At 35.7% G+C, this 15,298-nt stretch overlaps 1 protein-coding gene across 5 annotated transcripts in view; it reads right to left on the bottom strand.

Moving 5' to 3' along the window:
- Positions 1 to 336: 336 nt before the first annotated feature.
- Positions 337 to 15,298, bottom strand: part of LOC110381177 (protein spire) — a 164,281-nt gene continuing 149,319 nt past the window's right edge. For 2 of the 5 annotated variants that reach the window (XM_021341407.3, XM_021341415.3), the window contains 9 exons: positions 7,722 to 7,842; positions 7,486 to 7,566; positions 6,662 to 6,773; positions 5,667 to 5,814; positions 4,743 to 4,889; positions 4,505 to 4,606; positions 4,260 to 4,397; positions 3,385 to 3,629; positions 337 to 3,298 (listed from right to left, as the gene is read on the bottom strand). In XM_021341407.3, the coding sequence (XP_021197082.1) occupies positions 3,100 to 3,298; positions 3,385 to 3,629; positions 4,260 to 4,397; positions 4,505 to 4,606; positions 4,743 to 4,889; positions 5,667 to 5,814; positions 6,662 to 6,773; positions 7,486 to 7,566; positions 7,722 to 7,842 (1,293 nt within the window). In that variant the 3' untranslated portion in view covers positions 337 to 3,099. The remainder of the gene's footprint in view (positions 3,299 to 3,384; positions 3,630 to 4,259; positions 4,398 to 4,504; positions 4,607 to 4,742; positions 4,890 to 5,666; positions 5,815 to 6,661; positions 6,774 to 7,485; positions 7,567 to 7,721; positions 7,843 to 15,298) is intronic. The other 3 variants (XM_021341432.3, XM_021341441.3, XM_021341423.3) reach the window with 2 other exon arrangements.

Below are 15,298 nucleotides of genomic sequence, written 5' to 3'. Positions count from 1 at the left end.
TAATAGAATAAGTATCAGCCAGTTCAACATGTCATCTCCGCAAGGTAATGACTTAAAATAATCTAAAATGGAGTGGCGGAGAATATGTTGATCAAATGTGGATTAAATGTATGAAATAGGTGTACCTAGAGTTATTTACCTATAATTGAACCTTATTTTTCTGAGGGGTGTTTTGTATAGTTTGCAAACTCAGGCAGAATTTAATTGTAAGTAAATAAGAAGCTAGGTAGGTATATCTTTACTTTATACCGTATTCAAATGTGATAAAGATGTAGTAGTACTTACCTAGTTAGATGTGTAGTTTTTTAGGATATCAAGGTAATAAAAATATATATGAACGATTTGTATTCATGTTTATTTAAGTATGGTTTTGTTTTCATCATCGATTATTTCCACTTACATAAGTACTTAAGTTCTTTAAACAGTTACAATCTAAGTAACATCTAACAGACTACTAAATTACACATTTACAAGTAATAACTGGGCTTTTTAAATGTACAAGATATAAATTAACAAATATTGACGACAAAAATATTTAAAAAGAAATGACGTAAAGGAAAATGTCAATGCTGAACAATCAATGGGTAATTAGGCCATTTTGTAAGTACCCAGTAGGTACATTATTAAAAAATATGACGGCTGCTATCATTTAACTTAAAAATAACTAAATTAACGGAGGGAATGTAAGAGTTGAGGGAAAACCCAGTTTTAATAATTAATTACGATGATTAATTACATTGAAAATAGTTCTACCATTTTATTTGAACCGCTACTATAGTTTTACTCTAGAAATCTATATTTACAAAGGAGTACTAGATAGTGGGTATAATTCGCCAAATAATTTAGTTAATTCTAAATAAATTTAGTCAAATCTGTAATTGCGGCAGTAATAAATACATGTCGTGCTAAGGCTTAGTTCTCACCAGTGCATTTTCACGAACAATGGGTTTGTAATGGAATGGTTCTCCAATACACAAAGGCCAAAGTGAAAAAGTTGTTTCTTATTTCTTCTGCATTACTACTGCCGCATTAGAGATCTCGACTTGTATGAATATGAATGGAGTAAATGTTTTCGCAATCATACATCTCATACAAACAATCAGACTTAATAAAGCTGGTTGCATACTGTCGACTGAACTGTCAAACGTAATTTTTATATCACGAATAACTGAAGAACTGGCAAAATAAATTCTTTATAAAAAATAAAATATACTCGTAAATCCTTCATAAAAAACAGTTGTATCAAAAGCACGCAACCGGTTTAAAGAAAATTAAATATTTCTGTATTTTTTTGTGGTTTTGTATTTTTTTTATATTGAACCAAAAACTTAAGTGAAAAAATAGAAACTTAAAACAAAATATGGTCTTGATCTGTACTCATAGGTAGGCACGTAGGATTTTCACACGTGACATGCTCGCGAACAAACGCACATGCAATTTTAGTCACTGATAAAAATATTCATCTCGATTCGTATGGCACAGGAAACTTAACATAATGAAAACAATTGCTCTGAATGTCACACAAATTAAGTATTTTAATGCAATTCATTTCATGTCGGATATTCACGTAGATTTTAAATCAATGTCTATAAAATATTTAATTCAAACGGTTTACAAAAATATCAAAATAAACTGTAAACAATTTTCTGTGGACATAAATGTCAAATTAATAATGCATAATTAATCTAACGTGTATATCCGACGTTAGTCTTGGAAATTGGTCAGGGGGTCAGTAACTGAGAAGATAGTTTGGAAGGATGTCAACTTGTGGAAAATTTTATGAAAACATGAATTTTACATCGAGCATGATTTATGACAGAAAAATACATTGAATAAAGAATTTTTTCCACAATTTGACATCGAAGATTTCATTCATGCTTCTAAAATGTTTGATTTTATAACACGGATTCTACAAGAGTTTCATAACATTTATACAATATAATTTCGTTTTATATAACAACATTGATAGTACATTGTATTTTTGAACACACATTTTTTAATTTCACATCGACATTGTAGACATATTAAAACATTCATTTGGAGAAAAATATAAATATATTCTATTATTAAGTGACAAATTATTATTTAGTAAATTTCTGGAATATAACATTATTTTTTATTTATTTTATAATAATGAGTATCTCTGATAATGTAGGATAAATATTTTTTGTATAATTTAATGACTTTTATAATAATTATGATTTTGTGCGATAAACAAAAATAGTGGTAGGTAGTAACGTCTGTCAAAGGTCATAGAGTATTGTCAAAGTTCATTTTGTGTGAACAAAATGTATGGTCCACGTACGAAACACAACATAGACACTACACAACCTTGGAAGCTCGATTCTTGAACGTTCTGTGACTTCTAATCAATTCGGAACGTCGATATAGACAAATTCCTGATAAATATTATTGATATTTTACTATTAGATTAATATTTTAATGTCATTGAGTATTTACACAATGGAAACTAATGATAAATAGGATCTAGTCAGAATGGAATAAATGGTAAGTTGATATGGGAATAACAATCTGGATCTAAGAAATAATTACAAAATGAAAATTAAATAAAGAGATTATTGCGTTAGTAGGATATTTAAGGGCTAGAATATTTGACCAACCAGTGTGAAAGATTCATAATAATACTTCTATTAAAAATATAACACATCATAATAATTGATTCCAATGTTAGTGAGGTAATGAAAAATAGAATATTACAAAACATAGATTTAAGGAAAAATAAAAATGTACAATTATTTCGTAAGCTTCTTAAGGCGAAGGTATTGACGGCCCTTCGAATATTTTGTTCTATGTTGCGTCGCAGCAGAAATACGTACAGCTCAACTCTAGTATCTCCACTGGACCGACTGTGTGGTGCACGCACCAGCTTCACCAGCAAGCGCGGGAACACTGTGACGTCAACATTCAACCGAAATTGTTTTGTATCACTGTAAGTCGTTAGCTGAATCACTTGACCGATCACGTTTGGGTTCGCGAACATTTTTGATGGCACTCGCTTGGTGTGGTTGAGTTCGTGAGTGGTGTGGGGTGTCGTGCAGGTCACAGGAACCACTGGCGGGTGGCGGCGTGGCGCGCGCACTAACAGTCGGCGGTGTAGACGGGCGCCAGGTCCAGCGTGAGGTGGCGCAGCGCGCGGTCGCGGGACGCCGAGCGCGACGCGCGCGACGACTTGATGATCTGCAGCACCATCGCCTTGCAGTCGTGGCACACCGCCATCTGCACGCCGCGCAGCCGCTCCGCCGCCGTCACGCCCGTCGTGCTGCGTCCGTATCGCGCTCTGGAATTGAAGAACATGGTTTAATATATGACCGACAGCTTTCAACTCCCCTTCTCTAAATCTAAGCTCCAATCACATTGACATACCTGCGATCTAAAGTAGAAGGCGGCGTATTGACAAGCGACATGGCCTGCGGGCCCTCCACGCTGCGGGACATGGAGTGCGGCGGCACTGACAGCTGGTCGGAGAAGCCGAGCGCCGAGCCGCCGCGCGAGCCGGGCGCGCTGTGTGCGGCGGCCAGCGACACCGGCCCCGCGCACGCCGCGCCACTCGCGCGCCGCGTAGCTGCCGGGCTGCTGGGTGCGCTGCCCACGCTGTTCTCCACCATGCTCTGTGGACAACGGTAAAACAAAGTCTGAATCGTGGTTTCAAACCACTAAAGGAGTATTCCTAAAATCCAGGAGTTGGAAGACCTTACTACAGCTATGAATTTCTCAGAATACAGGAGACGATAGCTGTACCAGTATAAGGTGAAGACAACCTTAAAAAGAAGTGAAATTCTTCTTTCTAGCAGAAAGATATACCCAATAAGTCAAACATTGTCGCATCAGAAACATCATTTATCATTACAAATACCATCTATAAGACAACGACACTAAACAACGGCATCATCACGATAATGGCAACACATTTGCGGCACATAACGGAAGACCAAATGATGACATAAACTAGATGATCGACAATGATGACAATAATTGGGCATTGACAGCCGCGGGCGATGTTTGCGGCCAACCGCTCACATTATCGCTCATCGCATATCATGTTACGGGAAATGTAATTTGTGCAGAATATATCACATTATGGGTGTGGTTTTTCCGGAGTTTTGTTGAAATAAGCTCTTGCCAAGCTATCTCTAGAAGCTAGTTTTAGAGTTGTTGTTTTAAAGCTTAAAATATTAAGTGAAATTTCGAGAGCTTTCGGGATAAATTGAAGAAAATAATTTATGGAATCTTTCACTCACCGAGTACTCAGGAGACACGAGCCTGGACATGAGACTCCTGGGGAAGGAGGAGTGCGCCTCGTCCTCTGGTGAAGGAAGCAGCGAGGGGCTCAGCAGCACTACCGGCACATGCGCAAAGTGCTCCGTTGGGATACGCATCTATAATAACAAAGACCAGAAACATTTAGTAAAGTAAAAGAAGAATAAGCCTGAGCAAGGAATAACAAGGATAAGTGGACGATGTTTTAAAAACGTGTAGAACTTACCTTTGAACAACACTTTTGACAGACAGTCTTTTTACACAATTTACACTTCTGGCCCCACGGACCAAAGATTCCGAATCTTGTCTTCAAACACAAGAAGCAAACCTGAAACAAGTATACAAGAAAATTAATCATTTGAACTTAGCCAAAATTGAAAGCAATAAGATATACAAACAACAAAATAAAGTTTAACAAAAAAGAAAATTCCGGCTTTTCTTTAAAAGAAACGAAGATTACTCACTCTTCTCTTTTCCACGTCTTCTTTGACCCTGCCTTCAACTGGCAGGACTTCTAGCTCCGCCTTCGTCAGCACAGACCTGATGTGGACAATCTCTTCCAGGGTCAGAGACAACCGGTCGTCAGACATTATGGCGTCCTGCCACTGTTTCTGAAATGCGAAGAATTTCATTAGACATGTATTTAATTGAAAGAAGAGTTTCGAAGTCGAAGAAATGGCTTGGATGAATTTTGAAGAAACGAAATATTTTGCTTCGAATTATTTAATTGGCCTGTATAAAATTCCGCACGTCAAAAATTGGCATCACTAGATTTCCAAACAAAAGACCAAAGAATTCCAAATTCAGAGCCATTGTATTGTAAAGTCACAAAGCTACATCTATTCTCCTCACAACTAGAACTACGGAGATCCATGCAAATTTTGTGCTATTTCGAAAACCGCTAACATTTTAGTCACACAGTTCTACATGCATGTGCAAAATAGCATTTCTATTAGAATCTACATCTTACAGTTGACTATGGAGAAACCAAGCAATTTACTGCGTGATTTTGCCAATCGTGACTCAAAAGGAGTCTCTCTTTCGATAGAATAACTTCTATCCTATAATTTCGTTTCAAGCACACTTCTAGCGATGGTCCATTGATCAAAATTACCATTAGTTACCATAGAAAACAAATTGCATCAATTTTTATTGGCATCCATTTTATCCTTGAAACAAACAGGTTTTTTGCCATCACACTAATAACTATCAAATATATTTCACATGACCTCATCAAAACTATAATAAAAAGAGATGCAATATCTTACATATCAATAGTTACTTTCCGAAAAGGACCAAACTTCTACTAAATGACACATTTTGGTCGTACCCTTTCATTTCTTAAGTTCCGAATCCATCCTCCACCGTCTACTCTAAGTTCTACTCACATGCGAGCCATGGTTGGGGCTGCCACTAACCGACTTGATGAGCTCGTCCTGCAAACTAGACCGAGACCAGGATAGTTCTCCGAGTTGAGCGTCCGCGTCGCTACTTGCTAGGGAAGCTGCGCCGGCGCATGATGCACGGGATCCCGGCCTGAGGAGAAAGAAGTTTGTTTAATTCCTATTCATTTTAAAGGGTCAGTTGTGTGAGACATGTGTGCGCAAGATAATTAGATCATCGATTTCGAAACCCGAACCTTTGTTTTTAAATGGATATGTTGCGTGAAATATAAATTCATATCGATAGTCTTATGAATCTTGTGTATCAAAATGATAAAGCTTAAAAACAACGGCCTTACATTCGAAACCTAGAAATAATAAATCTTGACCTCCTGACATTAGACCCCAAGAGGCAACTTTCTAACTGAACGGTTTATTTTCCATGCCCAATTAAAAAGCAATTGTTAAAAGACGCGCCTTGGTATTTAAATCCTTTTATTGCAACAAATATACAAGAAGAACAGTAGACAATATTTCAAATAGTTAAGGTTATACATAAATACTGAAATGTATTGGAATGCAGGCAGGAAAAAGGCAAAAGTATGATGTCGAAAGGACCTTGTTGCATAAAAGAACAAGGTCTTTGAATCTCAACCTTAGCATTGCACAAAGGAAGTTATCGGTCAAGAAAAAAAAAACAATGTACCATGTAATGTAAAAGCTTAACTAGCCTTGGACCTATTGGACGTGTCAACACATTACCAATTTTTATACAAAAGTCCTAATTGAAACATTTTCCATCTCTCATAGGAAAACTACATAGCGTTACTTCGAAAGAAAAACCCAGTAGGTAATTTTTTTGTTGTTAATTAAGTTTTTAGAAACAAAATGTCCTAGAGCACATGTTATTTCTTCGTCCTAACAAGTTGTTATACTCAGGAGATTATTACTCTAAGGGTCGATATGTAACTGTTATGTTATAAGGGTAGTGTTATGCTTACCTTGAATGTGGCAATGAATGAGCTCCATCGGTGGGTGGGCAGACAGCGTGCGTGACGGTGTGACGCCTCATGGACGCGCGCCGTGACGGACATTGCGTGGCCAGATCGTATGCTGCGGATGGAAGGACCAGTTAGCATCGTAGAAAAGGATTGATAACAGATATCACCAAAAGAACTACGGTCGAAGGATCCTGGTAATCCAAAAGTGTTAAAGAACTTGAGATAACATTTAAAAAGTTACTGAAAACTTGAATATCTTCTGCCGAAGAAACGAATAAATCAAAATTCTACTTTACAGCTTTAAATTACAAACAAGACGCAATTCTAGAAGGTGGAAAGAACAAAGCTATTTCAATAACGGGAAAGGATGAACATTGATTTCAACATCTAACATCAAATTAATAATACAATGATGAAAGTGGTTACAAAATTAGTCGAAAACGTGTATAAAAATGAAAACTTTCCAAACAGTGAATTTTAGTTGAGGTACATGATAATATTACGTGTTCTATATCCTAAATGATACTAACATCACTTTAAACGATGTCGATATCTAAATACCTCTAATGAAACAAAATACCATCAAAGTTAATAACAATGAGAACAAACGTCGCTGATCTAATAAATCTGATTAACAAAATGGCACTTAAACTTTTCAAAAGTCGAAAAGGGACGTCGCGAAAATTCGTATTCAATTCGTTATTGTCCGCAGAACCACTGAACTGAAAAGACAATGAGAGGTGATTTTGCGAAGCGAACGAAAATTTGCAAAGGAAAAAGCGGTAACGTGGTAACGTCGACATGCTCAACTCATGCTGTCATACATTCGAGGGTCTCATCGCAGAACTGGTGGTACTCGTCGTGGGAGATTCGCGTGCGCGGCGGCGCTCGGGGGGGCGTCTCCTCTGTGTGACGTCACCAATCAATCAGTCAAGGAGTGCATTACAAAACACAATTGTAAGGTCTTGCCGAATTTTAAATACATTCTCATTTCGAAAGGATAACACACACTTCATAAATGGATCTTATTTTTAGAAGTTTTAAGTTGAATTTCCCTTACCGGTCCTTTTCCAAGGTTTGGGAGTTGTTTGTTGCTGTGGTGCCGTATGCCTTGGGAAAGGTTGTGGCGCGCATACTTCCGGACTCGTGCACGTTTCTGTGTCATCTTCATCTTCATCGTCCTAGAAAGAAAGAGTATGGTTAATTATAACTTCAGCTGAACCATGGGAACTATCTATCCTACTTACTAGGATTTGCAATGTTCGTATTCCAATGAGTGATAGGACCTAACCTGGGAAAGGCATTTAAATTGAGATCATTTAAAACCAAAATGATCATGGAATTATTTGTTAATAATATTTTAGTGAGAATATACCTGGAAGTTAGTGAATAATTTATTTGATCTCCGGTACAGAGCACGCCGAAAATCAATTGATTAAACTATGGAATCTTCAGAGCATTGCTCAAGATTGTACTTATTTGCGCAACATTTCATCTTCTTGCCTTTGTCATAGATATTATTACAATTTATTGATTGTTACGGTTTTTATTGCATCATGAAATCATTAGACATGTCTAATTGGCTGTTTCAGAATTTGTACAGCTAAAGCTAAAGCTTAGTATAATTAATCAATATGGATGTCAGCAGGATCTTTCAAGTTTTTGTTTACTCGTGCTGATTTTATTACGACCTCTATAGTAATTCCGGTTTGTCAAAAAGTGACCTTGTCATTATCATAACAAGATATTTTGTTACAAATTTTACGAGAAATTCCAAAAACAAAATACCAAAGTTCATAAGAAAAATAAGGTTTTTAGATTCCGTATCGAATGGATAACACAACGTTTTCAATTAACTGTGAATAAATGAATTTGTTACGAATTAACAGGTTATTATAGCGTTCAGTAATTAGTACGCAAATCATTATGCAAAGTGAGAATTTAATAGCATTGGCATCTCGATAAATTCTTCCTCAATTTTGAATATTCAAAAAAAAATTCCTCGAAGTTGTTAAAGGCAGATTTCAAAAATTCCACACGGAACTATCTTTTTAACAAAGCTCGAAAAGTGTTTCCGTTAAGTTTTAACGCGCACCCGAGATGTATACCTATTAATTAATAGTTAGTTAGGTAATAAGCACACGTGGCCAAAGACTGGTTATTCAAAATTGAAAGTCTTTTTCCGACGACTCGCAGAGAAGAAGATTTGGTACTGTTATCAGTTTTTGACTTGAAAATAGGTACAACAAATACAATCCTAGAATTTTCCTCAAACATTCTTGGAAAATGACGAAAAGCATATCTAAATCATAACTTATATTTATTTCAGATAAATCGCCGTCTAACATAGAAACGCTTGAAGTGGCACAATTTATTATTCACAAAGAGCTGATCAGAATATTGTAAGAAAATCTATGAATAGTATTAACCCTCCGCCGACCTATGGAATGTCTTACAAGCTTTAGTGGCAATTCTTTCGCTTGTTTTGTTATTCATGTACTCAGATTGAATGCTCAATAATGTATCAGAAGCTTTGTTCTTGTCTATTTCGAAGCCAGGTTTTGTTAAACTAAAGAAAATACGGAGCTTAAGTTAAAATATCACACAAATGAGAAAGGTAAGATAGGACAGATCCGTCCAGAATTTGGCACTTTGTACAACGAAATGTTATTATTTGAAATATGTATTTAATCAAAAGATAAACAAAGCAAGTAGAGTGGATATCCAAAAAAAAAATCTTTCTAGAACTTCTTTTCCGTTCAAGGATACTTTTACTGATAAATCAAGCGTTCCCTAGGGTGTGTTCTCAGTAATGGTTAACCATGGCGAAAGACAGCGTTAATCCGACGACACAAGGGTGGTAATATCGTCATTTATCGTCAGCCAACAGTGTAAACGACAGCTAAATGATACTGCTGTCCGCCCACTGGTATAAGCTACCTCCTACTTGAACCCATGGGATAAGGATTTTCTTCTACGAAAGTTTAGCGAAGATCTAATGCATAGTGAACGGTAAAGTCCCAACACAGTTTTATTCTTACAACGACTGTAGCTTCTCATGTGTATTGTGGTAGAATATGTGTATTTTCGTTTTTAAATGTGTTGCAAATATTCGGATATGATGTTTGCCTTCAGTACAGAGACTGTAAAGCAACAAAAATATCGAAAAAACTTGAATCTCAACTGTCCGTAATAAGCTGCTTTCCACTGTGGTATGGCACTATGCCATATTAATTGTACAATGACAACTTTTACAGACCAACATCTGCAAGAACAATAGGTAAACTTCAACGTCTGAGGACGGCAGCATCCCTTTCATTGAGAAAGTGAATAATGTCAGAGAGCATGCACCGATGCATCTGTCGCGTTGCATAATACAGGTACCTACGCGACAGTGTAACAGGTATTACTCGGAACCATTGAAGGGAAAGTTACGCTCGGAACTCGGAACTGTGATGAGCAAGTTTTAATAACTTGTAGTAGGTATATTGTGTCTGTATTTCATTGTTGTTCAGATTATATAGCTACCTGGGTGTGTCTTGCAGAACCTTATTTATTAGTAAGCACCAGATCATTTGAATTTCCAAAAGAGGTCAGCCTTTGAAATTCGGCTTCATGTTTCTATTTACCGAACAAGAAGACTTGCCTATTAAATAGCAAAAGAGCCTTTGAAATTCTAAAATAAGACTAAATTTCCTTACCCAAATGACCTATTTATTTCAAGTCTATGAAACGTAAGCTACTGTTACTAAATACAGTTGAACGCACAATAAAGTACTAAGTCTTACCTAACATTCACACAATCCACCAGAGAGAACACACACATGCTATAAATAGCTCATTTAATCTAGGCTCTCAATGCCACGGCAAGAACAAAGCCTTCACGCCCCACACAAGCTACACACAGTATTAAAATAAGCTGCCCCTTTATCTTTGCCACACAGTGTAAAAAAACTTCTTTATAAAAAGTTTTCTCTCACTATTTTATTTCTGCCACAGTCTAAAAAAAGCTAATGAAATGTCAGCCACAATGTAGCGGTAGCTTAGCTTTTACCTGTGACATTTAGGTATTATGAGTAGATTACTAATAGAGCTACATCGTTAAGCTGATTATTGGGCACAGATGGATGCATTAATCTGGCATTACGCACTCTACATACAAAACCATAGCCTTTAATGACGTAGGGGTTTATTATGTTCGTTTATCTGAAAGGGGTAGTGGGGTGTAAAGTTATGTTATGTAATAGATTTGTATACTTCTTTTTTCTATAAAAAGTTACGCCTGTCTTTGTGATAAGATTTTTGACTTAACTTTAATTGATTTTTGACTTAATTTTTACGTAACTATGTGGTTGTAACAAGGTGTGGGCTCTGAAATATTTTGGTTTCGACACTACAGGCGATTACAGAGCCGAATCTACTTCATTACTAGACCCTAAATAGTAGATGCAATCTGTACATAACATACATAAACACAGAAGCCTGCGAACAAACATAAATTCAATTTGAGTGCGAAACTAATGAATTGGAACTTTGCCAAACTTGTCTCCGCTATCAGACGGCGATTTGATTAAAATAGGACATTCTAGTCACTTTCGTGTAAAAAGGCTTTTATTTTCAGGAATATTCCAGAAATTCGTAGAGCTCGAATCCACAGTAGGTATTGTATCTACTTCTACAGGCGCAGAACTTATTTTAAAATAAAGTCCCCTTTGCCATTTGAAAGACGAGCTAGGGTAAGTTAACACACTGCCTCGACTAATGTTGTTATGAAAATGAGTTGGGAATAAACTACAGAGCAAAACAGAGAAACTTCACTTCTCAATAGACACTTAAGCCTTCGGAAAGATAGCTTATTGAATTAAACGTTGATCGCGTTTCGCTCTCCAGACGCGATAAGTATAAAACGTCATTCAAAACTTATGATTAACTTATCTAAAATTCAAAGCTGTAGGTACTTTAAGACTATTCAAAGCAGTTTGCTGTGCTAAGCTAAAAGTGTACTAAGGCTTTACAAAATATGGTCGAAAGTCCCGTGGGTTCACAAAGTAGGGCACAGAAGCCTTGTGGGACTAGTTTACACAAGTGTACCGACATGTTTTAAGGATACAATTTCTAGAACAGTTTGGTAATTAGTGTACGAGTAGTGTGGAAAATTATGGCTCCCGAATACCCAAATATCAGGTATTACAACACCTATATTTTATTAGATAGAGTCTAAATTAAATTACAGTACTAAAATGATTTTTAGCTAGGTTTGACGTAAAACAAATACAATTTGATTTATTTAAGAGAGCAATTTGGATTATTAGATTTTCTTATCCTACGAATGAATATTGAACTTTCGTATTTATATTACTTATTTTTTTTAATGTTTGAATGATCTTTAATTTAATATAGCAAGATAATGTATTTTTGCGCTATATTCGAAGATGTAAATAAGTGAAAACTTAATACATAGAAAAATCGTCATTGCGTTACTAAGTAGCGCTTTCTGATGTATATATCTGTGTCTAACGGATACCATAATGAGTAGTATTTTCAGAGTAATAGATATATGAGTGCGATGCTATGTTTCATAGAAAAGGAAAGCAACCTAGTACTTTATGTTATAGCGTATGATTTGAGCTTTCTTACTTTCTATACTTGATGGGGTAAAATAAAAGTATCATTCCATAGCTGACAGAAACGAATCTATTTGTAATTGTGAGAAATGAAGAGGCAGATGTAGATTTAAAGAAAGATAGAAAATCAATTCTCCCCAAATCAAATTGAAATAAAAAGTAATAGAAATGACAAAAAACTGGTGGTCTTGTATATTTCTAATGACAAAAGCTGATATAATTCTAGGCAAAGTCCGTAAGAAGGTTAAAAAGGTATGGCTTTACCACGATCGTTGACATGTAAAAGTGGCTATTGTCGTAAGATCGAAGTTGCAACAGCTTCAGCTTACATAAGCCTTAAGCATGCATTGTTCGAACAACTTGTTATCGAGAAATGTGGACGAAAGGAACATTTTTCTTGAAATAGGATATCGTTGTTCGTGAAGGCACAAAAGAAACTAAGTGGGGATCTTATGGCTGGATGGAAAGTGGGTGAATATTGAGATACTATGGAATATCTTTGCATACATACGACTATTTATCTGCACCTGTTAATTGGCATGGTACATGTTATGTAGATAATCTATCAAATAATTGTTAATTCTCCCATGTCATACATAAGGCGTCAAGCGTATTGCCACTAACCTACCCAAAAATCGGATTTAATAAAGGAATAAAGATTAGGGACGACCTATTAAACGTGTAAAAGGACTTCTCCCCATTTTATCACGTGGTCTATGGGTTTCAAAAGCCAATATACGGTTTCACGCGTGACCCAAATATCTACAATTTCAGCCTAAGTAGTCTCACGGGGCTTTTTATTGATTTCATTTTCTTTGTTCTTTTGATACAGGCACTCAAGTCTGCGAGGTCCATAATTGTATTTCCCACATATATTATTTAGAAACAAAATTCAATATCGTCTATAAATTAATTTTACCAAAATTAAGTACTCTATAGTCTGTTTTTTAATCTCGTAGACTAAATTGACACTTGCAAAATGTCAAACGTCCAAATAATTTTGCTAGCTCTGTGGTGCAGTGTTGTATTTACGATACCGGTTCGTTGAATCGTAACTTTTTACAATAAGTCATCCTGAAATAATGGGCTTATCCTTGATGATTACGCATGGCTTTGCGTGGTCAGATATCCCTGGCAGTTTGTAGCACGTCGTACAGCCATGTGTACGTACGTGAATTTTAAATATAAAACTTTGAATGAATATTTAATTCGTCTATTATAGATAAAAAGTTACGATTCAACGAACCGTTATCGTAAGTACAACACTGCACCACAGAGCTAGCAAAATTATTAGAAAGTTTGACATTTTGCAAGTGTCAATTTAGTCTACGAGATTAAAAAACAGACTATAGGCAACTCTAGATATTTAGCGTTTAAAAGGTCAAAGTTCCTTTATATAAATACTTGGCACAAAACATGTTTGTGACAAAGAGTTATAAATATTTCAGACAGGCATTTATTAGTACTGTAATATCCTGACATTAGTCGCAAAACTTTGTTTGAATCTAGACAGAAATATAATCAAAACTTGAAGGGACTTTATATAACTAAAGTTAGGTTGAGTCCTAACATTGGGACCATAATACTCGTAATAACCTACTTCTCTGCTAATGTATTTATGATACGAAAGGTAGTTCGAATTATTAATAAACAAGCTGTAGGTATTAATTTACTGTTAAGTACAATTAACGTCTCAATACACAACATATCGCCTATTAACTTAACAAAGTACACTCGCGCACAAGCGCGTTCACAAAATGAAAACACAAACGTACGAAATGTAATTATTTCTCTACAAACATTTGTTGCTTGTAACGTTCGTAATTTGTGTACACGAAATTAAATTGCCTTCCATATTATTTGAGTCAACTTGTAACTAACTACCATACGACATCTCATTTCGCGCACCAACGGTTTTCAACTCATTCATATAAATAAATTATATTATCTGTGCCCCGCGGTTCTGCCTACTTAGTCGCATCGTCTGTAACAAGTACCTTATTTGATGAGTTCCTATAGGGAATGATTAAATTCAAAAACTTGATTTCACCTTTTCTTAAGAGATTTTTTGTTTGGTAGATTTGTGTCTGGCATTGTATAAACAAACAGATTACTTATACACTTTTAAGCTTTTATTTTGTATACATATGAATATACTACAAATGTACGAAATGCTATCAAAGATAACAACAGGTCTGCAGAAAATAGATTCAGCTACGTTTCTCATTTATTTTTTACAAATGTCATGTCATTGACCAGTTGTCAGTGGTTTTTGCAAAAAATACGAAAATATCTGCTTCAATTTCATGCTTATTAGAATATAGGTTGTTTGTATCGTTTGAAATACATTAGAATCGGAGATCTGGTTACTTTATACGAGTATTCGAGCTTTGGTATTTATATTGACTTGAAATGACCCAATAAAATTATTTAACAATACGGAAATAAATCAGGTCAGACAGGTATTAAGTTATGCATTCAACTGGATGAAATGGACTGAAATACTTAGATCTAGAATATTAATTTAAATTATTTATTCAGAATACCAAACCGAATGCAGTTTTCAATTGAATTCTGAAGCTATAAAAGTGAATTTTATGTTAACAAATAAAAATTAAACTAAAAACTGCAATTTCTGCCACAATTTTCACACCCGTAAAAGAAGAAAATAGCCTAAAGGTGCTGGGAAGTTTTTCTCGGTATTTCTTTATCTAGCCCCCGAGGCAAACCACTGTGCAGTCATAACATAATCTAGATATCAGAAATTATGCGGCCGTGTGGCATCGTGCCAAGAGCTGAGTACAGAAGCACGTGCTGTGTTCTGAAAGTACAGGGTGGGGCACGCTCCTGTTTTAAGTACATATACAGGTACATTATGAGGGTCATATAATGTTAAGTATGTGGTCGGTTATCTTTTTCCAAATCGTTGGTAATACGTTTTCTTCTAAATAGCCATGTATTTTCATTATAATTTGTTATACCCACTGGCCAAGTGACTATAATTTAACTCCTC

Source organism: Helicoverpa armigera, chromosome 6 (genome assembly GCF_030705265.1).
Source record: "Helicoverpa armigera isolate CAAS_96S chromosome 6, ASM3070526v1, whole genome shotgun sequence".
In the NCBI taxonomy this organism is placed as follows: Eukaryota; Metazoa; Arthropoda; class Insecta; order Lepidoptera; family Noctuidae; genus Helicoverpa; species Helicoverpa armigera.
Note: the sequence above shows the minus strand (reverse complement) of the source record. Positions and strands in the feature narration are given on the sequence as shown.